Source organism: Scophthalmus maximus, unplaced genomic scaffold (genome assembly GCF_022379125.1).
Source record: "Scophthalmus maximus strain ysfricsl-2021 unplaced genomic scaffold, ASM2237912v1 un_1, whole genome shotgun sequence".
NCBI classification, from domain to species: domain Eukaryota; kingdom Metazoa; phylum Chordata; class Actinopteri; order Pleuronectiformes; family Scophthalmidae; genus Scophthalmus; species Scophthalmus maximus.
Genome location: NW_025917010.1, coordinates 19,619 through 45,114, shown reverse-complemented (window position 1 = coordinate 45,114; position 25,496 = coordinate 19,619). Strand labels below are relative to the sequence as shown.

At 45.7% G+C, this 25,496-nt stretch overlaps 3 protein-coding genes and 1 long non-coding RNA gene across 6 annotated transcripts; 1 reads left to right on the top strand and 3 right to left on the bottom strand.

Moving 5' to 3' along the window:
• The first annotated feature begins 168 nt into the window (after positions 1-168).
• LOC118298855 lies at positions 169-1,851 on the top strand. Its single transcript, XM_035622022.2, has 3 exons — positions 169-629; positions 833-912; positions 1,188-1,851. Exons 1-3 carry the CDS (start codon positions 262-264, stop codon positions 1,733-1,735), a joined length of 996 nt encoding a protein of 331 aa, XP_035477915.2. The 5' UTR covers positions 169-261; the 3' UTR covers positions 1,736-1,851.
• On the bottom strand, positions 1,562-9,403 carry LOC124849811. Of its 3 annotated transcripts, XR_007030366.1 has the most exons (11): positions 9,277-9,403; positions 8,707-9,053; positions 8,158-8,442; positions 7,777-7,997; positions 7,512-7,627; positions 7,208-7,351; positions 6,906-7,114; positions 6,689-6,805; positions 6,224-6,594; positions 5,822-6,128; positions 1,562-5,732 (listed from the first exon to the last, which is right to left on the bottom strand). It is a non-coding gene; the product is annotated as an uncharacterized LOC124849811 (long non-coding RNA). The 3 variants fall into 3 exon arrangements; XR_007030368.1 differs by lacking the exon at positions 8,158-8,442; XR_007030367.1 differs by lacking the exons at positions 8,707-9,053; positions 9,277-9,403 and having other exon boundaries at positions 7,512-7,656; positions 8,158-8,700.
• Positions 9,404-17,451: 8,048 nt separating this feature from the next.
• Positions 17,452-20,009, bottom strand: LOC118292847. Its single transcript, XM_047330418.1, has 7 exons — positions 19,968-20,009; positions 19,639-19,861; positions 19,364-19,538; positions 18,986-19,281; positions 18,714-18,878; positions 18,346-18,594; positions 17,452-18,247 (listed from the first exon to the last, which is right to left on the bottom strand). The coding sequence occupies exons 1-4, from the start codon at positions 20,007-20,009 to the stop codon at positions 19,023-19,025; spliced, it is 699 nt and encodes a 232-aa protein (XP_047186374.1). The 3' UTR covers positions 17,452-18,247; positions 18,346-18,594; positions 18,714-18,878; positions 18,986-19,022.
• Positions 19,973-21,653, bottom strand: LOC124849807. Its single transcript, XM_047330416.1, has 2 exons — positions 20,626-21,653; positions 19,973-20,521 (listed from the first exon to the last, which is right to left on the bottom strand). Exons 1-2 carry the CDS (start codon positions 21,184-21,186, stop codon positions 20,165-20,167), a joined length of 918 nt encoding a protein of 305 aa, XP_047186372.1. The 5' UTR covers positions 21,187-21,653; the 3' UTR covers positions 19,973-20,164.
• Positions 21,654-25,496: the final 3,843 nt, after the last annotated feature.

Genomic DNA, 25,496 nt, shown 5'->3' with positions numbered 1-25,496 from the left:
ACAATTCCTGCTCCAGCCAAAGGACCAATCACTTCCCAAATAGCTGGTCAGAAATGAATATATTCTGGGCTCCTCACCGACATTTCACAGGAGTTTTTAGGAACCTGTCATGATCTCCCCCTCCTTCTCTATTCCTGCCTGCTCTCCTGCACCTCCCTCCTCCTGCCGGCCACTCCCTCCTCATCAGCTCAACTCTACTCACCTGTTCACCGCAGCTGCAGCAGAGCACTCATCAGTCCGGTATATATACTTCTCTCCACCATGCACTCATCGCCAGATTGTTCTATGTCATCCGTACTAGTCTCTCCAGCATTTCCCGGATGGTTTCCCCGGTATCGACCCCGCCTGCCCCCGACCTGTCTGCTCTGTCTCTGCCCCGGTGTTCGACCCAGCCTTCCGCCCCCGACAACGGACTCTGCCTGCTCCCCTGCCTGTGGTACCGTCACCTGCCGGCTCCCACGGCGTGTCCTCCCCGGGCACTCCGTTCTCTCCCACGAACCAAGTTTGTTCCACGGTGTTTGCCTTGAACTCTCCGCCTGCCTAAGTGTGCTGCATTTGGGTCCCCTTCCGACCCATTGCAGAACCTGGAGGTGCTTCCCCTTGCAACAACATATTTTCTGCAAGATGAGGTAAGTTACACATGGTAAATAATTTTTCTTCTCTTAAAGTATTTAATGTAATTAAAACTTTGACAATTCAAGTTAGAAATGTATACAATACTAATTTACAATGTGTAAAAAAATTGGTAGCCATAGGCTCATAGAACTTCCAGTCACCGGTTATTCTACAAGTGCTGATATTAAAGTGTCTACCATGTTTTCATTTTCTTCAGAAAAGTCAAGTCATCTGTCCATCTTCTGCATCGTAAACAAGAAGTAACATTCATCAGGAGATTGACACTCCAAGAGAAAGGTATGTTATTATCACAATATATTTTGAATATAAACTTCAAACAAAGGGGGATATCTTTGGTACATCAAACTAAGGGGGGTTTGAAGTTTTCAGTAACTTTGCAGCTAGTTTATTTCAGAACAAGCTCATTTGTTGACAAATCATGTTTTTACGAAAGATAAATGATAACTATTATGCAACTTCTGAATGATAAGTAAAACACAGGAACAGTGGAGTTCAAAAGCTGTAGACTGAGAAATAAAACTAAAACTGTATGTTACTTTCTTTTCTATCAGCATCCTGCAAAGTGTGGATTGTTGGAGATAGCTATGTACGACGTGGTGAAAGGAGAGCAAGGGAGACCAATCTTGGAATGTCTGCACGTGTCCAGTGGTTTGGCAAGGGAGCCCAGTGTTGGAATGACCTACTACCCCATTTCCGCCAATGCCTTGAAGGAAGAACTGCTCCGGAAGTGCTTGTGATCCACTGTGGGGGCAATGATCTTGGACATTTCAAAAGCGTGCTGCTTCTTAAGGCAATGAAGAGAGACCAGCATGACCTCCACCAGCAGTTTCCAGAAATGAAGATACTGCTGTCATCATCAATCAGAGGCTCCGTTGGAGGTAGACACCGACTCCCAGCAAAGATGGACAAAGCAAGAAAGTTCATCGACAGTGTGATGGCAACCTTTATTTTGTCTGTTAATGGGAGGACTCTACACCATCCACAAATTGTGTTTGATCATCCTCAGCTCTTCCTTCGTGACAAGGTTCATTTAACTCCTTGGGGAAATGATCTATTTTTACATGTGATAGCCCAGGGCTTGAAAGACTCTGTCCTCTAAAGTTGGTGCTACCATGATCTGTAAAGTTGGTGCAACCAGACTAATGTAATCACTGACACTGATGGTGATGTCCCTTTTGAGCATTTTAAAACTACAATAAATGTTCATAAAAACAATTTTTAAAGCTCTCTTGCAATTTTATTGTTACATTAAACACTTTACAATGAAAACCTTGAACATGAGTCCAATTCGTAGAAAATAATATCTTTTTTGTGCGTCTGAGAAGTGAGTAACTTGAAACAGTGTGAATCTGTGCCAGACCTTAACTGTCTGCAGTATGGGGGAGGGTTACCTGTAGCTGATGATGGCCATTAAGCCTATCCACACAAAATGGAAGGAGGTACAGTGGATGAGATACAATGGATAATGTGCCTTCAACATCAAGAATGATAACTATAATGACAAATATATATTTTTCAAATCAAAATATATCTGCAGTTCAAACTCTATATAGTAAAGTTAATGTATGTGTATATAAGCTCTTCACTACAATAAGATCAGGGGTACACAATGATGAGATGTCTTCTATTTAGCCTACTTCTCAAATATTGATAAAATATTCTTAATTCATCCTAAGTAACCAAACCCCGTCTCTGTAAATTTGTCACTGCTTCTAACTTTGCAGGTGATTTGAAACCTTTGCCTCTAAATGCATCATTGCTAGTTTGCCTGCTGTTTTATGAATAATCTCGGTTCTATTTGGATAGTTCAGCACCATAGAGTACAATAATGTTTTCTTTATAAGGTGCCATTGGTATAGGTGTGATGAACAGTGCATCCCTGTTTTGTGTATTCAGACAATGAGAGAAATGAAGGATGCCGGCTTTGGACAGATTACTGCAAATTGACTAAACTTTCACTCCACACTAGTTTCTACAAGTTCAGGGTTGAACTTTGTATCTATCTGATTATCCTGTCAAGAAAAATCCATGCAACTGAAAACACACCTAGCAGTTAGCCCTGTTATAATGGTAATTAAGCTAGATGCTGTGATGGGCCGACACGCCAAGTAAAACCGACTCAATTCAAGCTGCATATTATGTCTATGGAAAAGAGGCTTATGTGTAAAATGTAGTATTGAACATTGAGCCCTGACAGATGTCCCCACTTTGATTTTGCATAATGACTGAAGTCCCCTGTTTGTTTGGAAAAATGATATTGCGACATCACACTGCTCCATTAGTACAGAAAAATACTGTAGTCTGTGGTATGTGACAACGTTTTGCTTTCAAAAAGAATGTTCTGTCTCTGCAAAGACAAATACATTGCCAGAGAACCTTTGGTGAATTGATTACTTGCAGGAATCTAGAGGTGAAGTCCTGCCTATTTTTTTCAAACTCAATGTACAATGGCATGATGTCTGACTGAGAACCATGGCTGTGTCCCCGCGGTGACTTCCGGACTCTGGGGATGGGCCAGGGTCGGGGCAAATTCAAAGCAAGGGCCCCCAGACAGACAGTACCCTCCACTGGGCAAGACCCAGGGTTCGACTCCTTCCTGCATCACTTGCTTGAAAACTAAACTGAACTGAACTGCAACTAAGGTCCCACTACAGTCACAGTAGTTCCATCGCTGATGGAAACAACAACACATGGAGGTCCAGTCCAACCTGTGTGACAAAGTAAGAACAAAGGCTGTCCTCCTGCCGTGGACAAGGGTTCAACTCCCAACAAGTCCACTTGAATGTCCTCCCCGCTCCCTCCCCTTTTAGAGAACGAAAACGGCATTGAGAAAACAAACCCCTGGTCGTCGGCCAGCTCAGTGAATCCTTCCTTCAGCACTGCTTCATTAAGAGTACAGCAGAAGGAGGGAGAATGGGAAACACGGGTTCGAATGAGACACCTCTGACACTGCATCAGTCACAGTCGTGCCAGAGAAGGAGAGACAGGCTTCTTCGCTCTGTCAATTGATCAGATGGCAATATCAATAAAGCATGAAAGTGCCCTACGAATTTTTTTTACAGAAAAAGCACAACCTTGACAAGGCGAACAAAAGACATGACCTGGGCGTCGGCTAGCTCAGTGAATAGCGCCGGCGTGGACCCGGGTTCGAATCCTTCCTGAAAAACTTGCTTCATTAAGTGTAAAGCAGAAGGAGAGAGGAGGATGGAAAACCCGGGTTTGGGAGGAAAGCAACCCAGCTTTGAATCCCTCTGACACTGCTTCAGTCACAGTCGTGCCAGAGAAGGAGAGACAGACTTCTTCGCTCTATCATTTGAAATAAGAACAGAGCAAACCGTGAAATGCAAGATTATTGGGCGTCGGATAACTCAGTGAATAGCGCCGGCGCCCCCGCTGCCGTGGACCCGGACTCGAGTCACTGTTTCTCTCGTTTCCGGTCCTAAAGCTAAACTACTCGTGTCCACCTTCATGTTTACCAACCGAGCATCCTATTCAATCTTTTTCATCTGACTCTGGGCAAAGAAAACCAATCATAGGATTTCACAAAATGTTACCCGGGTTTGAGCGAGACCCGGGTTCGGGAGCATCTGAAGATCCCAGAATTCCCTCTGACACAGCATGTGACAGCACCATACCAGATGGCAATATCAATAAAGCATGAAAGTGGCCTACAAATTGTTTTTACAGAAAAAGCACAACCTAGACAAGGCCAACAAAGATATGACCTGGGCATCGGCTGGCTCATTGAATAGCGCCGGCGTGGACCCGGGTTTGACTCCTTCCTGCAACACTTGCTTCATTAAGTGTAAAAAAGAGAAAGAGAGAGGGAGGAAACTGCTTCAGTCACAGTCGTGCCAGAGAAGGAGAGACAGACTTCTTCGCTCTGTCAAATGAAATTAGAACGGAGCAATCCGTGACATGCAAGAATATTGAGCGTCAGATAGCTCAGTGTATAGCGACGGCGCCTCATCCCTGCCGTCGATTCAAACTCAGACAGACAGGTCTACCACTCCACTGCTTCATCAAGTGTACAGCAGGAGGGAGAATGGGAAACACGGGTCGCGAAAGAGAGAGAGAGAAAAGTAACCCGACTTCGAATCCCTCTGACACTGCTTCAGTCACAGTCGTGCCAGAGAAGGAAAGAGCGAGATCCCAGAAATCGGGAACAGCATGTGACAGCACCAAAGCTCTGACACTGCTTCGCAGAGATCGTCCGACAGATGAACTATGCCTCGACACCAAAAGGCGACGACCAGTGCTGGGGCCAATGCTATACAAGACAATTCATCAGTAGCTGCCCGTGCTGTTTAGAAGTCATCTTTAACACCCGATAGCAGAAGCCTTTCCTCCTCTTCACCCTCCTCGCCGTGATAAAAATGAGACGAGACGCAACGTAAATGCTGGTCATGTGACGATAACGTTAATTAAATATATAATGCATTATTGTAAACGAATAAAAACGTGACTAAATGTGGTTTACAAAATAAAAAATATGCTAAAATGTCTCTTCATTTTCGTTGACCAAAACAAGACGTAATGTTATAACGTTATTTCGTCTTGTTAATCGCGACGTCACTTATCCGAAATCGCTCATCTGGGGGGACATAATGCGGTCCCGTGGACGGGGGCTCCGTCACAGGAGCTTGGCCCCGACCCCGGTGCACTCCCCAAGTCGTAAAATCATCCGGGGGACACAGCCACGGCTCTCATTCACACATTTTTATCCAAAATCCCTCATCTGAATTCGGCTACACAGGGGGACATGATGCGGTCCCGGGGACGGGGGCTCCGTCACAGGAACATGGAGACACCTTCCCCGGCTCAGCCCCGACCCTGGTGCACCCCCCAAGTAAATCCCTCATCTGAATTTGGCTACACTGAATTCAGATGAAGATCGAGGCAGAGCTGGCCAAGACAATTCAGTTACATTTCACCAGGTCTGGGACATGCAACAGAATGTCTGAAGGCTGATGCCTGGCAGACTACGGGAGTCCTCCTCACAAGAAGTCGTTGGCTACCAGTTTTACCGGCCCATGCCTGCTTTGCAACACATTCTTCGAGCCGGTTATGTGTTGGCTGACGCCAAGGGAAGTTTCCTTTAAAAAAAAAAAAAGGTGTGTTAGTCATGAAGACGATAATTTACAACTTTGAATCATAATGTTAAATATGGAAAGAAAATACTCACAGTGGACACATTCTTGTCGCAGTTTCAACTGCCTCTTCTCCCAACGCTCATAAAACTTTCGCCAACAAGACACACCCTTTAGAAGTTCCCGTTTTGGTTTTGGCCCATCAATTGTCACGGGATATTTCGTATAAGTAGGATTTGAAATGACGCCTGAATTTCCTTTTCCGATTCTGACGAAGATCTGACAGCAGTAGCAGAACCGGCAGTGCTACAGGTACTACGGCTGGTACTCTCCCCAGAAGACTCAAAGCTGGTACCCTCCCCAGAAGGTTCCGGGATGGCATCCTCCCCAGAAGAATCAGAACTACAAATATAAGAAAAAGATTATAAGTCATTTGCCTAAATATAGATGATGGTGTGCTTGACTGTGTTTGTATTAATTGTGCAAAAAATGCTCACCTTGAGACACCACCCATGTCCTTCATAATCTCAGCAGCCGTCACAGCATGTCCACTCGTCTTAACGCGGTAATGCTTCTCCGCTGTTGCGCTGGAATGGGTCAGGTAATCGGCCACCATTGATTTTTCAGAATCTGTCAGGCTCTTAGCTGCCGTCTCAAAGACTCTGCGTGCCATCTGGCTGGTCACTGACGGGAGGTTGTGCCTTGTGTGCAACCGGTGCAGGTCCTTGGAGGCACTGTGGATCTGCCTCCCTGCAGTGGAAAGGAAGAATCTTTCTTCTCCATCCATCTCGTCCTCCACATCCCTCTTGCGTTTCCTGGTGGGTCTCAGGAGCTGTGGCCGCACCAGTCTGTAGTACACATCCAACCACTGTTGGCAGAGGAGAAAAGGGAATTGAGATTACTTTCTGCTTTAACAGAAATTATGTTCTGACAGGTTCTGACAGGAAATGTGATGAACTTACATGCTCCTCCTCCTCTGACAGGGTAAACACGGCCACTTGCTGTGCTGCTGTCTTGTGCTCCTTTACCCCAATTATGGAATGTGAATCACATTTTCTCCTGGAAAGCCACTCCCTGACCTGTAAAAAATGAGGATATCACATTAATTATTAGAGTTAATGACTAATATATCAGGGGGAAATTTACCACTGCAGACCAACATAACACAGAAACACTCACAGTCATGTGCTCCACCACGCCCGGTCGTTGGAGGTTGTAGATGTACTACAGCCTCGAGGTAGTACACCACAAATATGTTCTGGACAGACTCCAGGGTGTCAGAACTACTGTCAGACAGTTTACCTATAACTGCCAAGAATTCCTTCTTGGCAGCCTCCAGTACAACCAAGCAGTTTTTTGTTGACAACACGTCAATCAACATGCTGTGCCTACGAGAAAAAAATATCAAATTTATTAACAAATCATATTACAGCAGGCAGAGAGAGGACTACCAGTTCTTCACCATTTATATGGGTACAAACCTCTTTTGGGTGATCTCTTTCTTTGAGTGCTTGGCAAGGATGTGCTGCAAAGAATCATTGAAGGCAATGAAGTGCTGGCACTCTTTATGGAGTGGCAAATCCTCATTTCTCAGGTTGGTTTGGACAGTGAGGAAAACCGAGAATCTGTCAGAGGAAGTAAGAGGATTTAAGTATGTGCATGTACTAACAACCGCTCATGCTGCTGAGTAAGGTTCAGAAAACAAAATACAGAAGCTTGGCTGAAAGGGTACTTTACTAACAAGTTACTACACTGTTGACATCATAATAAAAAACTGCTACCAACCGTTTCAAGCTCTTGAGGTAGTTCTGCTGTGTTCTCTTTTTCATTTTTGCCTCAGAGAGGTCACCGAGGTACTGTCCGATATTCTCTCTGTCATTGACAAACTGCAGGGATGGTGCCTGTAGAGATACCAAGCAACATTTTCATACTGAAAATAAAAGAGATCATGTTAAATTACCTTCTAGTCATAACTGTTTTATTTCAGACATGACCTCTCAGGAATTCTGTGAACTCTGATTGAACAAGAAGTATTGCAGAAGCCACCAACCTTTGGATTGGATTTGCATCTGCCATAATTTAATAACTGCATAACTAAAAGCCCTGCCATTCTTCAGGAGGTCCACAACGTCCAACTTGGCCTTTTCAACCACGGCTTCGATGGCTGCTTCAGTCCTGTTCTTCAAGCATGCCCTCCGCAGATGGCATGACAGGGTCTCTTGTGTTTTAAGACAAAATGGGCAAAGCAGATAATGCCTGTATGTAGGTTTCCTGGAAAAAGAAAAAAAAGGCATTAAGGATAATGTGGTTAATATAGGAATAATAATAGGTTAATTAATAATAGGTTGAATAAATAAGGTGCATGTAATGTACAAACTAAAAAAGACACAATTGGTCTAACTCAAAAGCTAGGGTTAGGGTTAGCCCGCACTTTGCTGCGTGACGATGGTTTGGTTCCTCCCAGAGCCAATGTGGCCCCGGACTCCCGGGCAGCCGGTCGTGGGCTGAGCCGACGGCCTCCGACGGCCCGGCCCGGGCTGCGGTGCTCCGTGACTGGGCGTGCGGCGATGGCCGGAGCTCGTACTTTGCCGGTTTTCTTTTTCTCTCTCCCCGGACTCCCGGGCAGCGGGTCGTGGGCCGAGCCGATGGCCCCTGGGGGGGCCTCCCGTGAGCTCCGGGGGGCGGCCAAATATACATCATCAGATACATCATTTGCCTAAATATAGATTATGGCGTGCTTGATTGTGTTTGTATTAATTGTGCAAAAAATGCTCACCTAACTAATTGGAAATAATTAAATTATTGACTTAGTCTCTGGAGCCGTATCTTTTGACTTTCATTCACAACTCACTCATTTGGGGAATGTAAGTGCAGATGCTGACATTACCCAAATAAGTGAGATATATTCCTACATTTTACTATATACACATAAATGACATTAGAAATTAGCTGTTTTCTAGGTCATGAACAGCTTACTCACGAGTGGTGTGGAGGAGGCGGAGGTGCTGATGGTGGTGCTGATGGTGGTGCTGATGGTGGGGTGATGGTGGTGGTGATGGGGGATGATGATGGTGGTGGTGGTTCCATTCTGCCATGTATGAAAGAAGGGTGGACTATAGCTCATTATAGCTTAAATCACATCTACAGACTGATCTAAAGCTGATTTCACCCTCCTGCTGTACACTTGATGAAGCAGTGGAGGTGTAGACCTGTCTGTCTGTCTGAGGTTTCTTAGTGTCCTTTATTTTCATGTTCAGCCGTGAGCCTTCATTTGAACAGAAACACTTTCCTCTCCTTCATATCCTCCATACGAAAACACCGGAAGAGCTACAGGACAAAGAAATGACAAAAATTAGCTCTTACAAACATACACACACCTTTTGAATGACACTTTAACCAAACATTTAAATAGAAATGTGCAGGCATATCCAAAAAATAGAGAGCTAGCTTAAACCACGATGTAGAACTTGACATCAGCATGGCTATATGAAGAGTTAAATCAAACACTTCTTCACAGAACATGAATAAAACAACATAAATCACAAAATACCTTGTTCCCGTTCCAGCTAGGCGCTTATTTGTGTGAAAGAATAACACAATATCGTCCTATAAATCCCGTTTTCACACTTTTCCTTTTCGGACTTCTCCCTCGTTCAAGTTACCCACTCTCAGGGAACAGTTTCCTGCCTTGCCAGGAAATGGCCCTACAAAATAAAGGCATGTTTAACAAAATCAAGCATATCCAAAGTAAACGTATTTGAGTCGTTTAAGAGTCATTTACACTCCCACCAATCATGAGTAAATAATGGGACACAGATGACATTAGGTACAAAGGATTCAAATGACCTCGACCTTACTTGTAAAGAACAAAAAATACCTCATGTGAAGTGCAAACCTTATAACTGTAAGTTTTAAACTGTAGAGTGAGTGGAAAGGTCTACTCAGCTTCCAGTAGCAGAACGAGCTTCTGAACTGGCCGCTCAACTTCAGACATCTAATGGAGACGCTCCCCATCTTCCCAAGATCCCGGTCACCAAGGCAGACCGTAACCTTCCTTACAAGTCCATCTTCGGCAATCGTGGTTTGTGAACCTCTACCCAGCCTCCACTGATTTCTGTGGGCCTCATCTCCTTTCATCATGACTATATTGTGATTTATTGGAAAGAGCTTTATTTTGGTGTGTACCATGTTGGAATTAAAGCATATATAAAATAACTAACAGAGGTCAGACACACACGTGACCTGGATGTCACCTCCCACCCCTTAAACTTGAATAATAAACTTAATTAATTGAACTATTAAGTTCCTATGCTGGAGTCAGTGTTATGCTTGGGGTGAAGAGAGTGGTGAGGGTGTAGACAGATGTATTTTAAATTAATTTATTAAACAAAACAAAAAATGAATGGTATTACACTGAACAATTAAAATAATTAACAAAAAAACAATAAACATTTGTATGCAATGAAAACAATTACATATTAAATTATAAACAACAAAAAAACTAAATACACTCCTTAAAAATTACTCTAAAATTACAGTGTCATCCCCTGAAGAGGTCTCTTCAAATATGGGTGGAAGAGATGGAGTAAATTTCCTCCATCTCTTCCACCCAGTCCCCCTTTTCCTGTTGTTTTGCTTTTTCTTCTTCTTCTTCTTCTTTCTCCTGCACCGTAAATATATATGTAACTACATTCCTACATTTTACTATACACACATACAAATTACATTAGAAATTAGCTTTTTTTCTAGATCACGAACAGCTTACTTACGAGTGGTGAGGAGGTGGCGGAGGTGGTGATGGTGGGCCGATGGTGGTGGTGATGGGGGATGATGGTGGTGGTGGTGGTTCCATTCTGCCATTTATGAAAGAAGGGTGGAATATAGCTTATTATAGCTTAAATCACATCTACAGACTGATTTATTTAATTATATACACGGGGCTCGTGGCAGGCTCCAGAAACGAGGGCCCAGGGCCGCCGCGAACGGTGTCCGACGGTATGGGACACTTCAAAGGTAGGTTCCCTTGACCTGGATGTCACCTAACCCCCCCCAACCGCGGGATACCCAGGAGAGGGCAAAAAAGTGGACTTAGAAAAATAACAGCAAAAATCTAATCTCCAGGGAATGAATCCAAAGACTACGTCCCTTGGTTGAACATGGGTAGCCACAAAAGCAAAATGCCGATGTTTTGGTGTGTACCATGTTGGAATTAAGTCATATATAAAATAAGTAACAGAGGTCAGACCCACACTTGAACTGGATGTCACCTCCCACCTCCTAAACTTTCATTCACAACTCCCTCATTTGGGGAATGTAAGCGGAGATGCTGACATTCCCCAGATAAGTGAGATACATTCCTACATTTTACTATATACACATACAAATTACATTAGAAATTAGCTTTTTTTCTAGGTCATGAACAGCTTACTTACGAGTGGTGAGGAGGAGGCGGAGGTGGTGATGGTGGGGTGATGGTGGTGGTGATAGGGGATGATCGTGGTGGTGGTGGTTCCATTCTGCCATGTATGAAAGAAGGGTGGAATATAGCTTATTATAGCTTAAATCACATCTACAGACTACAAGCATTCCAAACATATATGTTTATATCTATCATCATGTTAGACCCTTAAAACTACCAACTCACAACTCACTCATGTAAGGGGAATGTAAGTGCAGATGCTGAAATTCCCCAGATAAGTGAGCTAAGTATTTAATTACAATACCCCCCTGCCTGATTCAAAGCAAGGGCCCCCAGACAGACAGTACCCTCCACTGGACAAGACCCAGGGTTCGACTCCTTCCTCCAACACTTGCTTCATTAAGTGTAAAGCAGAAGGATAGAGGAGGATGGAAAACCCGGTAAGCAGATAAGCTTTGTGAAAGGCTGGGGCCAATATAGAAAGATTAACACAAGCGAACCCAATATTGGGCAAAATACTGCATACAGCAGTGGGACTGCATTTCAGCACCTTATAAACACCAGTATGACTGCATTTCAGCACCAGATGTGTACTAATTTTTATTTTGTTATTTTTTTATTTTTTTATTTATTTTTAATTATTATTTTTTGATTTTATTTATTATATATTTTTTTTATTTTTTCATTAATTTCTTTAGGATATATGGCCAGGGCGCCTTTATCGCTACTAACACCAGGGTGACTGCATTTCAGCACCAGATGGGGTTTTATTTGGTAGGTACAGAGCCAGGGGCCTCTTTTGCTATTAACACCAGTGACTGCATTTCAGCACCAGACAGTATAAATACATAACCACAGCATCTATTACTACAAACACCAGTGTGACTGCATTTCAGCACCAGACGTGTATATGGGCCACAGAGCCCTTATTATCGGACCCAAAATAGGGCCGAATACTGCAAACAGCAGTGTGACCACTTTAGCACCAGACATGCATTTATGATTAAAGGACCTTACTGTCGGACCCAATATCGGGCCGAATACTGCAAACAGCAGTGTGACTGCATTTCAGCACCTTACAAACACCAGAGTGACTGCATTTCAGCACCAGACGTGTATATGTGGCCACAGAGCCCTTATTGTCGGACCCAAAATAGGGCCGAATACTGCAAACAGCAGTGTGACTGCATTTCAGCACCAGACGTGTATATGTGGCCACAGAGCCCTTATTGTCGGACCCAAAATAGGGCCGAATACTGCAAACAGCAGTGTGACTGCATTTCAGCACCTTACAAACACCAGAGTGACTGCATTTCAGCACCAGACGTGTATATGTGGCCACAGAGCCCTTATTGTCGGACCCAAAACAGGGCCGAATACTGCAAACAGCAGTGTGACCACTTCAGCACCAGACATGCATTTATGATTAAAGGACCTTACTGTCGGACCCAATATCGGGCCGAATACTGCAAACAGCAGTGTGACTGCATTTCAGCACCTTACAAAACACCAGTGTGACTGCATTTCAGCACCAGACGTGTGTATATATGGCCACAGAGCCCTTACTGTCGGACCCAATATCGGGCCGAATACTGCAAACAGCAGTGTGACTGCATTTCAGCACCTTACAAAACACCAGTGTGACTGCATCTCAACACCAGACGTGGACTTTTCAATAGAGCCTAGAGGCTCAGGGCTGAAAGAATCTGGATCTCCAAATTAGACACCAGACATCCGAAAGGCCTCAATGAGGTGTAGATGCCTTTTGGAGATCGTTTTTGATGGACAGTGCATCTAACAGCTATGCTGTTTAAATCTTTTTAACCCCTAACCCCCTAACCCTAACCCTAACCCCCACCCCCTAACCCCCTAACCCCCTAACCCTAACCCCCTAACCCTAACCCTAACCTCTTAACCCCTACCTAAACTTAACCCTAAACCTAACCATTATATGTGGCTTGTTCTTAGCCCTATCCATATTTTAGCCCTAACCCTAACCCCCTAATCCTAACCCTAACTACTTAATTTTATCTAAATCTAACCCTAATTTAGTAATTTTGTTGTTATGCAAATTACATCTGTTAAAAATAAAAAAATGAAAAATTTGGACAATTGATATATTACATTTACAATTAAAAAGTTAAAATTTTCATATTTTTAGGGTTTAAAATTATTAAATTAAGAGTTATAATTTATTACAGTACTGATTTCTATGTAAAATAATTGGAATAAAAAAAATAATTTATTTTATTTAAGAGTTAGAACATTTAATTTAATTACATATTTTGTAGTTAAAACAATTTGTAGATTAAAGATTTAGAGATTAGAAGATAAACATTTGGATAATAGATACATTAAAACAATTTTTTATAAGTCATAATTATTTCATTAGTTTTAGGGTTTTAAAATTAATTACTTAAGGGTTAAAATTTATCAAAGTAGTAATTCATATGTTTAACAATTAAAATAAAATTGTTTAAGTAGTTTTAATTTATTAAAGAGTTTAAAACAATTGATTTTATTCATTGAATTAAATGCTTTCATTAAAAACCTATTGGCATTTATGGGGTTAAAGGGATTTTATTTTACATTTGGTATTGGTCAAACTAAAAAACTGGGTGACACCAATTTACTCCATACAGGGGAGGGTGTTAATAGCAGCGCACGCTGCAGCCTGCTCACTTGGAGCGGAGCAACAGCAGAGGCAACACACAGAGGGTGAGCTCGTTAGCCGCTACTAGCTTGTTAGCCGTTATTACTTTGTTTTAGCTACCTTTTTTTGATTGATTAGACTTTTGTCTACCGTTTGCTGAAGTGCCCAGCCTGAAGAAGACACGGAAGTGTCGAAACGTCGCACAGGGGCACTTTTTTTCGTTGATTAACAGGGAGTTTTGTTTTTTTTTTGTTGTTTTTTTATTCTTGTATTTTATTAAGGGGTTAAGCTTCCTTTTATTTATTAAAACCTTATTTGGTAAGGTCTCTTTGATTTTTTTATTATTAAAGAGATAGAAACATTGAAAAATAAAAGATACGAAAAAAACTTTTTTTCACTTTTTTTATTATGGCTATGTTTTCCACTGCCAACGAGGGGGCAGCAGGTCCGTTACGGAAGACGGGGTCGCTTCCGTGACCAGACCATTCACCAGCGACCCCAACCGCAAAACCGGGACGGCTCTTCTGGGGACCGGGGAGGAAGAGGGACCAGGGGGAAGGACCGTGCATTTCCTGGGCCTCCATGGGGAGGACCAGGCCATTACCCTCGTCCTAACCCTGATCTCAGGCCCTAACCTTAACCCTAATATTTACTCTTATCCTAACCTTAACCCCTAACCCTAATCTTGGTCTAATACCCTAAACCTAACCTCATCCTATACCCTAAATTAACCTCATCCCAAGCCCGAAACACTTATCACATTCTAATAATAAATTAACTTAAAACAAGTTTATTGGAATTTATAACTTATTTAAAAGATTAAGAACAATAAATATATCATTTGGGCATTATAAGATTAAAAACACTTCTATAGTGCTTGATATACATTTTAATTTTATTTTTATTTATTATTTATTAATTATTATATATATTTTTTGGGGGGATTGTGCGGTTAGTGGGAAACAAGATCACACACCAATTTGTATAAAACCCAATACACAAATCACATAGAGAACAAAAAAGGAGGAGCTCAACTGAGGATATAAAAGGAGGAGCCTCAGTGGGAGCTCACTTCTCACACGAACCTCGAGCAGTAAACATCTCTCCAGCCAGACCGAACATAGAAGTTTTTTGTGTGTCTTTTTAGGCCTGAAGAAGACCCAGAGAGGGTCGAAACGTCGCCAGGACACACCTTCCTTAGTTGTTTGTTTATAAAATATATATATTATTTTTTTATTTCGTAAAAAAATTTTTTCGTAAAAAAACGAATTCATTTTATTTCAATTAGACTTACCTTTCTTTATACTTACCTTACCCAGTGGAGCCAGGAAACACCTTCCTAAGTTGTTTATTTTATAAAAAGTTTTATTTTTTATTGCTTTTTTCGTGGAAAATTTTTTCGTTAAAAAACAAATTCATTTCATTTCTTTTTACTTAGCTTACCCAGTGGAATGGGAGACTATGACGATGGCTGGACTCAGGTCCGGCGCGGCGGACACCACCGCCGAGACCACCAGCCGTTCCGGGACCGCCAGCCCTTCCGGAGCCGCCAGCCTTTTCGGGACCGAGATTATGGGGGTGGGTGGATGGAGCGTGCACCACCCGTTTCCTTTAGGAGACGGGATCAGATCCCTTCACCTAACCCTAACCCCTAACCCTAACCCTAACCCTCCACCCAGAACCCCCGTCACTTTGGTCCCCAAACCACAGACCTAACCTTAATTTGGGGATCCTAACCCTAACCACAGTCTCTACCCTGATCATGACCCTAAGTTTGGGCTGATCCAATGGGTTTGGGGATTATGGGGTTAACGGAATTCATGAAGAAACTAATTAGAGTTAAAAGGAGGAGCTCAGCAGAGAGTATAAAGGGAGGAGCCCCAGTTAGGGAGCCCATTTGACAAACGCACATCGAGCTGACAGGATCGCTCACGCTGTACTTTAATCCCATGAATTTACTCGGAATACTATGAAATTAATGTGTCCCGCTGGCCTGATGAAGACCAAGTCGGTCGAAACGTTGCCAAAGAGCCGGACACCAATTCTTTTTAAAATAATTTCATTTTCGTAAGGCACAGTCTTGCCTACTTTTCGTAAAGTACAATAATACTTACCTCTATTTGAATGCAATTTGCTCCGCCCTGGGACCAGAGTGATGGGACTGGGTGGGTGGAGAGTGCCATTCCCGTCTCCTCCGGGAGATGGGCTCAGTCCCCTTAACCTAACCCTAACCCTAACCCTACGGTGCCCCTGAGAGGAACTAGCCGCGGGGAGGTCGCAGCGGGCCGAGGCTGGGGATCGTGGATTATAGCGGAGGTGTGGTGCGCCCGTAGATATTACTCTCCATTTGTGGCTTTTTTGGCCAAGATACGATGCCGTCCACTTCGTGGACTTTAGAGTGGGATTTTCCCTATTTTTAAACACCATTCATTTTGAATTGCAAGTGGTCACGTTCCCGCAGAGTGCACCAAAGTCCCAGAAACGCGGAACCACCGTGGGTACGCTCCAAAACGAGCGTACGTCGACATATTTCAGCCCCGTAAACCCACGGGCGCCAGAAAAGAAGTTTGCTCAGATTATGAGATTTCCCATCAGAGGGTGTTGCGCTCAGTGTGTCTCACCCCCTTCTGAGGAGAAAAAGGCAAGAGTGGGTTAAATTTTTTTCCACAGCACCCAGAGCCACCAAAGTTTAGGTGCCTTATCTGTGGTCACAGCAGGGCACCTGGTTGAATTTTGGGGGTTCTGACCCTCTGGGAAGACCCCCAAACAGCTCAGAGTGTTTTTGTGGATTCCAACGGGAAGGTATTGCCATCGGACAACGACTTGGAAATCTTCCCTTTCGCCCCTCCCTCGACCCGACGGACGGTCGCTGGGGACAGTGCTCGGTACTTTATTGATCAGGGGCTCAGTGTGCATCGGGAAAAGCGCCTTTGATGGACGTTTGAGGTCCCCACAGCCTGTGAGGCCAAAAGAGCAACCACACTCTTTTTTCCCACTCAAAGGTATTGCCATCGGACAACGACTTGGAAATCTTCCCTTTCGCCCCTCCCTCGACCCGACGGACGGTCGCTGGGGACAGTGCTCGGTACTTTATTGATCAGGGGCTCAGTGTGCATCGGGAAAAGCGCCTTTGATGGACGTTTGAGGTCCCCACAGCCTGTGAGGCCAAAAGAGCAACCACACTCTGGTGGACGATGCCCACTTCAAATACCTTAGAGCTGAGGTCAGGGTATTCCAATTGGACAATGGCAAGGTATTGCTATTGGACACGCGTCTCCATGTTTCCCCCCCCTTGTCCACTCGGTGGAAGGTTGCACTTCCACCGAGTGGACATGTTCCCCCCACTGAGGAGGACTGTGCTGGCCGGGTGGAAGAGACCAGTGGGATGTACACTTCAAATACCTTAGAGCTGAGGTCCGGGTATTCCAATTGGACAATGTCAAAAGTCATTTCTTTTTCTGCCTTTGTACACAACGATACTAGGTATGACACGAGGAGTTAGTATTGGTATTATATTGATTAAAAACAAGTGTATTTTTTTTGGTTTTTGAGAGTTATATGAATAAAAATGTGTGTGTGCGTGGAAATAAAGAGAAGTATTCACAATTTAACCATTTATTTCACAAAAAACATCATATTTATCAAAACACCACACAAATCAATCTCTAAGAGCTAAAAAAGAGCACACACACTTTAAAACAATCAAAACACCACACAAATCAATCTCTAAGAGCTAAAAAGAGCACACACACTTTAAAACAATCAAAACACCACAAATCAATCTCTAAGAGCTAAAAAGAGCACACACACTTTAAAACAATCAAAACACCACACAAATCAATCTCTAAGAGCTAAAAAGAGCACACACGTTAAAACAATCAAAACACCACACAATAAAAGCTATAAAACAACACAATAAGACATTTAACACATAATATGAAAGAATTATATGATTTTTTGGGGGGGGAATCGGAGCCTCCTCACTCTCATCCTTTGCATACTCTGCTCCTTGATTATCTTCTTTTCTGGAATTGACTTGAAGGGACTGATAACGACTGAGCAGTCTCTTTTCATCTTTTTTTTCCGGGGCGTCCCCTCCTCCTCGACCTCCTGTGGCGGTGGGTTTGCTGTCGAAGATGAGGGGGCCGCCTCGTCCTCTTCGCCGCCGCTGCCGCCGCTGCTGCTGCTGCCACTGCCGCCCTCGCCACCGCCGCCGACTCCCATCTCCTCCTCCTCCTCCGACTCCTGCTGCTTCTGCTGCTGCTGCTGCTGCTGCATCTCGTTCTCTCCTCCCTCTCCCACGAGGAGGCTCTCTCTGACCAGGGCCCTGACCTCCTCTGCCTCACAGTGGTCAGGGTTGGCCACGTAAAACTTATCCGCCGTCCTGGTGTCGTGACACATGAAGTCCGCGACCTTTTTCCGGCTTTTGGGATCTTGGGACTTTTTTGCCTGGAAAAGATTGTAAAATTGCAGAGAAATTAACGACAGCACTCGCAACGGCGCTTTCGGCCTCCACACTACTCGTCTTGAATTTAATGTCAACTTACATAAGTTGCCACGGCCGTCCTTATGAGGGTGAAATTAATCACCCCCCCTAACCCCATGTCCTTCCAGGCCGACTGCAAGTTGGTATTTAAGTTTTTGGATGGCCCCTTGCCCTTTGTATATAGTACAAATTTGTTGGCATCGGGGAGGCTTCGTTTTATTGCCATCCATCTCTCTAGCCAGGTGAACTCTGTGGGGTTCAGGAACATTTGGGCCTCCCCAAATGTCCTGTTCGTCTTGTGTTCTTTAATCTGTCACGACACAGACACGTAGAGAAGGGAGAGAGTACGGGGAGACTGGGTTAAGTACACGCACCGCAGTAGACATCGGGGCTAACTTCAAAGCTAACAGTGTCAGAGATAGCACTCACGTGGAGCAGGTAGCCCCTGGCCGAGGGTCTTTGCCTCCTCCACCTCGTTGTCTGTCATATTAGCATAGACCCCCGGCCTGTGCCCGAACAGGCAGCTCCAGTAGGCACACTGGTAGCCGTAGTAGAGGAAACGGCTGGTGTTTTCAAATTCCACCTCGAGTTTGCCTGATGAAAAGAGGGGGGGGGGGGGGGAAGCAAAGCGCTCAGAATGAGCTGCGCCTTGGTCAACATTCCACGTTTCCTGTTGGCAAGCAGACTTGCGGACAACTTACCCAGCAGCTGTGGGATGGCGGCAGCAGCAGCGGAGAGTCAACCCCTCAGGGCCTGGCGGGACGGCAGCTTGCTAATTTTGATCCTTTTTGTTGACATCTGGTGGACAACCACCCTCCGCTGCAGCGACCTCACCCCCGTCTTCAATTCCCTCTCCACGGAGGTGAACTGCACCCGAGTGAGGCGGCAGGTCTTGGGCGGGATCCCGGTCATAAATCGAACGAAGTGCAGGGCGTTCTGCAAATAGAATTTTGCTGTGGTAATTTTCATCCCGCCCTCCACCACACTTCGGGACCAGCTGTTTGAAGAGAGGGCGGATAAAATGAATCAAATAGAATCTTTCAACGTACAAACCAAATTGTAATGTCATTGTCACTCACCCGCGGATCCTGGACATGTTATCCAGAAAAAGCCAGTCGGACAACCGGCTGCGGTTGTTGGCCATATACAAGATGAAAGTTTTCACCCTGCTGACCTTGGATATGGCATTTTCGGTCATTTTGGGGGTCGGGTCTAGGCCCTCGTGGTGGGCCCTGTACGTCCTAAGGTAGTCCTCTGTAACGACACACAATTTAAGGCGTTGTGATATACAGACTCTGCTGTCCAATGGCATGAAAAAGCCAAATTAATTACCATGTTATCAACATATGCTTACCCATCGACGGTGGGAGGCTTATTTGCCTCATGAGGTTCCCCCTGCCGCTGCCGGAACTCCACGGGCTGAAGGAGGACGAGCCCGCCTCCTCCTCCGACGCGGCCGAGGACGGGCCCGCCTTCTCCGACGCGGCCGAGGACCGGCCCGCCTTCTCCGACGCGGCCGAGGACCGGCCCGCCTCCTCCGACGCGGCCGAGGACCGGCCTCCCTCCGTCACGCATTCCTATCAAAGTTGGTGAAAAACAAAAAAATCAGACACACAAAGACAGGGAGAATGGAAGAGAGAGAGAGAGAGAGAGAGAGAGAGAGAGAGAGAGAGAGACACTCACGTCCTCCTGGCTCTCAACTGCAGTGGTGCGACCACTCTTCATGCTGCGCAGCTGCTTTTGCAGCTTTGTGCGGAGAAGTCGGACCTCGGCGCAGAACTCGTCCCTCTCTGCCTTTACTCCTTCCAGCTCCCGCTCGTACCCGAGCCGCCTGCACTCGGCCGAGCCGCAATCTGCCACGGGGGACGGTGGAGCAACATCTATTTCCTCCTCCAGGGGACTCGGGTTGACGTCCAACATAGACTGCATCGCGGGGGTCGAATCTGTAGCCCTGAGCTCGGCCAAGAGTTCCATTGTGCGGATTCTCTTGGCCTGATTAATTTTTGCCGCCTCATGAGGTTCCCCATGCCGCTGCCGGAACTCCACGGGCTGAAGGAGGACGAGCCCGCCTCCTCCTCCCACGCGGCCGAGGACGGGCCCGCCTTCTCCGACGCGGCCGAGGACCGGCCCGCCTTCTCCGACGCGGCCGAGGACGGGCCCGCCTTCTCCGACGCAGCCGAGGACCGGCCCGCCTCCTCCGACGCGGCCGAGGACCGGCCTCCCTCCGTCATGCGTTCCTATCAAAGTTGGTGAAAAACAAAAAAATCAGACACACAAAGACAGGGAGAATGGAAAAGAGAGAGAGAGAGAGATAGAGAGAGAGAGAGAGAGAGACACTCACGTCCTCCTGGCTCTCAACTGCAGTGGTGCGGCCACTCTTCATGCTGCGCAGCTGCTTTTGCAGCTTTGTGCGGAGAAGTCGGACCTCGGCGCAGAACTCGTCCCTCTCTGCCTTTACTCCTTCCAGCTCCCGCTCGTACCCGAGCCGAATGCGCCTGCACTCGGCCGAGCCGCAATCTGCCACGGGGGACGGTGGAGCAACATCTATTTCCTCCTCCAGGGGATTCGGGTTGACGTCCAACATAGACTGCATCGCGGGGGTCGGATCTGTAGCCCTGAGCTCGGCCAAGAGTTCCATTGTGCGGATTCTCTTGGCCTGATTCATTTTTGCCGCCCTTTCAGCAATGGTGAGCTCGGCATGAGACTGGTTAATGTGCCTGTCCAGCCGGGAGAGCTGGTTCTGGCACCCTGGAACAGGGCAGGGTGCAGCTCTGATGTTCACCCTTCCAGATGCCATATTGAGCAGCAGCCGCCTCTCTTCCGCATTATGGATCAGGTGCATGTTCTTCAGGTGCTTGTTAAGGGCACTGAAATAGCGTTGACACAATGGGCAACTATGCATTTTCCCTGTAAAGAAACAACAACAAAAAACCCTAACCCTAACAACAAGATTAATAATTACTGTTGAAAATGATGTGTGTGTGTGTGTGTGTGCACGTGTGCACGTGTGTGTGTGTGTGTGTGTGTGTGTGTGTGTGTGTGTGCGTCTTGGAAAGTGCGTCCCTCCGCAGCAAGCTCAGTGCGCACATTCAAAGTGCCGAAAAAAATACTGAAATGCAATAAAAAAGACATTAAAGACGACCAACGGCGAGATAAGCACACTGTTGTGAGAGGTATGAACACTTTTGATAGATAATAGTAAAGAAAAAAACGGCAGGAAAAGTTTTTTTTTTTCTTTTGAATTACTTAATCAATTTAAACTCTGCAAAATATATTAAATACAAGCATTCACATCTCTCCTATTACATGGACCATTGTCAAATCAGTCATAACAATAATGATAAGAAATGGCATTCAACATATTCAAGACATTGCACATTAAATAATAAGTTCACACTCACGTATTTCTTTCGCCCGCAGTCCCTGTACGTCGACTGCTCCTCCGGGTCTTTAAAGGGGCTTCACACCTCATGTTCTAAGACCCTCGACCAATCACAGCGCAGATCAGCTACATGCAGGTTGTGTGCTACACTGATGTTAGAGGCATGCTTCAACAGACCAGCCAATCAGAATGTACGACCAATTAACGAGCGAGAACAACGCAAACAGGGACTTCGCTTGCTCCGAATTTTTTCATATTTACACCATGTGTTCTGTATGAGGAGAGGATGACATGGTTAAATTTTCACATGTGTGGCCCATTCCATCGCAAAGATGATTTTTTTTTTTTTCCCCCGAATTAAAGCTGCACATAGTGGAAAATCAACTTGCTCCGAAATCTGCGATTGGACCTGGGCGGACGTAGGGCATATCTCCCAATTGCTTTTGAGGTCCCGTACTGTCACCGAGTGTTTGCAGGCAGCTATGATTTGCCGTCGTCCACTTGGAATACCCGGATCCCAGCTCTAAGGTATTTGAAGTGGGACATACACTTCAAATACCTTAGAGCTGAGGTCAGGGTATTCCAATTGGAAAATGGCAAGGTATTGCCATTGGACACCGTGGAAAAGTCCGCAGGGTTGCAGCCGCTTACCGCAATACCTCGGGGAATGGCCTTTGGTCACGTGTCCTCGTGTTTCCAGCTTGTCCTCATGGTGAAAAGTTGCACTTCCAACAAGTGGACATGTTCCCCCTCTTGACGAGGACTGTGCTGGCAGGGTGGAAGAGACCACCTTGCCTTTGTCCAGTTGGAATACCCAGACCCCAGCTCTAAGGTATTTGAAGTGGGACGTACACTTCAAATACCTTAGAGCTGAGGTCAGGGTATTCCTATTGGACAATGTCCAGTTGGTCTCTTCCACTCGAGCCACCCGCCCAGCAAAGTCCTCCTGGGGGGGGAAACATGTCCAATGGCAATACCTTGACATCGTCCAATTCAAATACCTCGGCTGCAATGCAAAGGTATTTGAAGTGGACACCCCTGCCTAAACCAGGTTACATTAGTGACCGAGGTGTCCAATGGCAATACCTTGCCATTGTCCAGTTGGAATACCCTGACCTCAGCTCTAAGGTATTTGAAGTGTACGTGCCGATTCAAATACCTTAGAGCTGAGGTCAGGGTATTCCAATTGGACAATGTCCAGTTGGTCTCTTCCACTCGAGCCACCGGGGTATTGAAATGGGGTATTGAAATGGAAAGTGTCCGATTGAAATACCCCACCGAGGGAAAGCGTACAATTGAAATACCCCAGCAAGGGAAAGCGTCCGATTGAAATACCCCGGGGGGGAAAGCGTACAATTGAAATACCCCAGCAAGGGAAAGGGTCCGATTGAAATACCTCACCGAAAGAAAGCGTACAATTGAAATACCCCAGCAAGGGAAAGGGTCCGATTGAAATACCCCGGGGGGGAAAGCGTACAATTGAAATACCCCAGCAAGGGAAAGGGTCCGATTGAAATACCCCGGGGGGGAAAGCGTCCAATTGAAATACCCCAGTAAGGGAAAGCGTCCAATGGCAGCGACCCCTGGGACCCCCCGGGCCAATGGCAATACCCCGGCGCGGGAGGGAGCCTCCCTGTGGACCGCCGCGGTGCCGCGGCCGCGGGAGGCTGTTTTCTCCATTTTTTTCCCGGGGCCGACCGACCAGCCCGCGTCAAAGCCGGGGCCCCCCCGAGCGCGTGGGCGCCCGCCGCCTATTTTTAGGACCCCCGGGGCGCCGGGCAAGGGGGGGTCGAGTGGCCTCCACTCGGCGACATAGCCCGCTTCCTGCCGCTGGACGGTTTCCGGAGCCCGCTTCCCTAGGGTGGGTGAGGACTTGGAGGATCCCTTCCCCTTCCCATGTCCGACTTTTGATTTGGGTACACTGGATGATACTGGTGAGTTGCTGGAAATGAAGACGGTTAATGCTGATATAAATATGCTGTCTAATTTGGCGGTACTTGCATCCAGTGGGATTGAGGAGGGGCTCTCGGGAAGCACTACGGGCGAGGGGGAGGATCCTCCGGGAAGGGAGACTACTCTCACTAGCCGCGCCGACCCGGAGTCCCCTCCCACCCCAGAACCTGCTCCGCGGGGACCACTTAGAAGACCACCTAAATGCCATCCAAAAAAAAATATCAGGATTTGGTCCTTTGAGGTCACTGATCCGTTGGTCGTCCTGGGGGACTCTAATTTATCTAGGATCCCTGACCACGGATATCCATCGGTCCAAGTCGAGAGCTTCCCCGGCGCCCAAATCCATCACCTTAAGGGAATTCTTGCTAAACTGGATGCATGTACCGCTACCCAGAAAGTTGTGTTATCGGTAGGCCTGAACAACTGTCTGCGAGAGAATTTGTTGGAAACTATTAAAAAGCAGTTGCAACAATTGGTGGCTGTGACTCGGAAGACATTTCCAAATGCAGACATATGTGCCGTTGATCCACTGTTCAGACAAGCTCTCCTACAAAACACAGCAGCTGGCAAAACAAACAAACAAATTTTTGGTACAGCAGTTCACAACATTAAAAATGGTTCAAAACCAGTTTTTTTTAAGGTGCACGACCGACATCCTGTCCATTGGACCACAAAAACGGCTTCTGACATTTTTAAATATTGGATGAGACAGTTAAACTAAGGGCTGGCAGAATGACAATTCTCACCCCCATGCCTTCGAACATTTTGAACCTGTCCGAAACTTTTGTGTCGAATCAGGATGATTAGGAGAGGGGCCTCTCTTTTATTCTGACACCATTGCAACTGGATAAAAATGGTCTAAAACAAGATTTGTACGAGTATCATAGGCGTCTTAAATTATTGTACCACTTTGAATTCTCTGTACAGTCTATCTCTCGACCTTTTATAGAACCCTCCAAGTGGGAACCCGAATGGGACCTTGTCCCGGAACCATTGCAACAACTGATACGCTGGGACAGGACACAACTGGAAAGGAGTTATGGCTTCAGAAAAGATGTAGACAACTTAACCAGTGAGCAGAGAGGAGCATTGGATAACCTTTTAAAGAGAGACTCGGGTCTTGGTCCGGGGGATTGTGGAGGATTTGTACAGGAAGAAATACATCTCTTCTAAACAAAGGTTTTATTTGTTTGGTCAAGATCCTCCCCGTCCAAGAAAATTATATCTGCTCCCAAAGATCCATAAGTATCCGAGCACTTGGACGGTTCCGCACACCATTCCCCCTGGCCGGCCAATTGTGTCCGACTGTGGGAGTGAATCATGTAGAGCCGCTGGATATATTGACGTTTTTTTGAATCCCTTGTCCCAGAAGCATGGAAGTTATATCAAAGACACGTATGAGTTTGCGAATGAGATCCGAACCATTGCTGGTCCTCCCGGAGCCATGTTTTTCCACTGTTGACCTAGACGCTTTGTATACAAATATAGATACTAAACTTGGCCTGAAGGCAGTTTCACAAGTTTTTGACCGTTATCCAGATTCGCACAGACCAGATGATGCCCTCCTCCAGCTTTTAGAATTAGGATTGACACGTAATGACTTTGTCTTTGACTCCAAGTTTTATCCTCCAGATACACGGCACGACCATGGGGAAAAGGTTCGCCCCGGCATATGCCAATATCTATATGGCTGACTGGGAACGAACCCTCTTTCCCAAGTACCTTAAAACTCAGTTTTTCCAGCTGAGGTATCTGGATGATATATTTGGAGTTTGGAACCATCCAGAGTTGGATTTTAAATTAAATTATTACATTGACACTTTAAATAGCCATCATGATTCAATAAAAGTGAAGTATAACTTACAGACTTTACAGAT

Bases quoted from the DNA above. Each gene is read 5' to 3' on its own strand.
- LOC118298855 (XM_035622022.2), top strand. From the start codon at position 262: ATGCACTCATCGCCAGATTGTTCTATGTCATCCGTACTAGTCTCTCCA. The intron at 630-832 runs GTAAGTTACACA...CATTTTCTTCAG, and splicing joins CATATTTTCTGCAAGATGAG to AAAAGTCAAGTCATCTGTCC. The intron at 913-1,187 runs GTATGTTATTAT...CTTTTCTATCAG, and splicing joins ATTGACACTCCAAGAGAAAG to CATCCTGCAAAGTGTGGATT.
- LOC118292847 (XM_047330418.1), bottom strand. From the start codon at position 20,009: ATGAAGAGTGGTCGCACCACTGCAGTTGAGAGCCAGGAGGAC. The intron at 19,539-19,638 runs GTAAGCATATGT...GTGTCGTTACAG, and splicing joins AAGCCTCCCACCGTCGATGG to AGGACTACCTTAGGACGTAC. The intron at 19,282-19,363 runs GTGAGTGACAAT...CTCTTCAAACAG, and splicing joins AACATGTCCAGGATCCGCGG to CTGGTCCCGAAGTGTGGTGG.
- LOC124849807 (XM_047330416.1), bottom strand. From the start codon at position 21,186: ATGCATAGTTGCCCATTGTGTCAACGCTATTTCAGTGCCCTTAACAAG. The intron at 20,522-20,625 runs GTGAGTGTCTCT...CAACTTTGATAG, and splicing joins CAGTTGAGAGCCAGGAGGAC to GAACGCATGACGGAGGGAGG.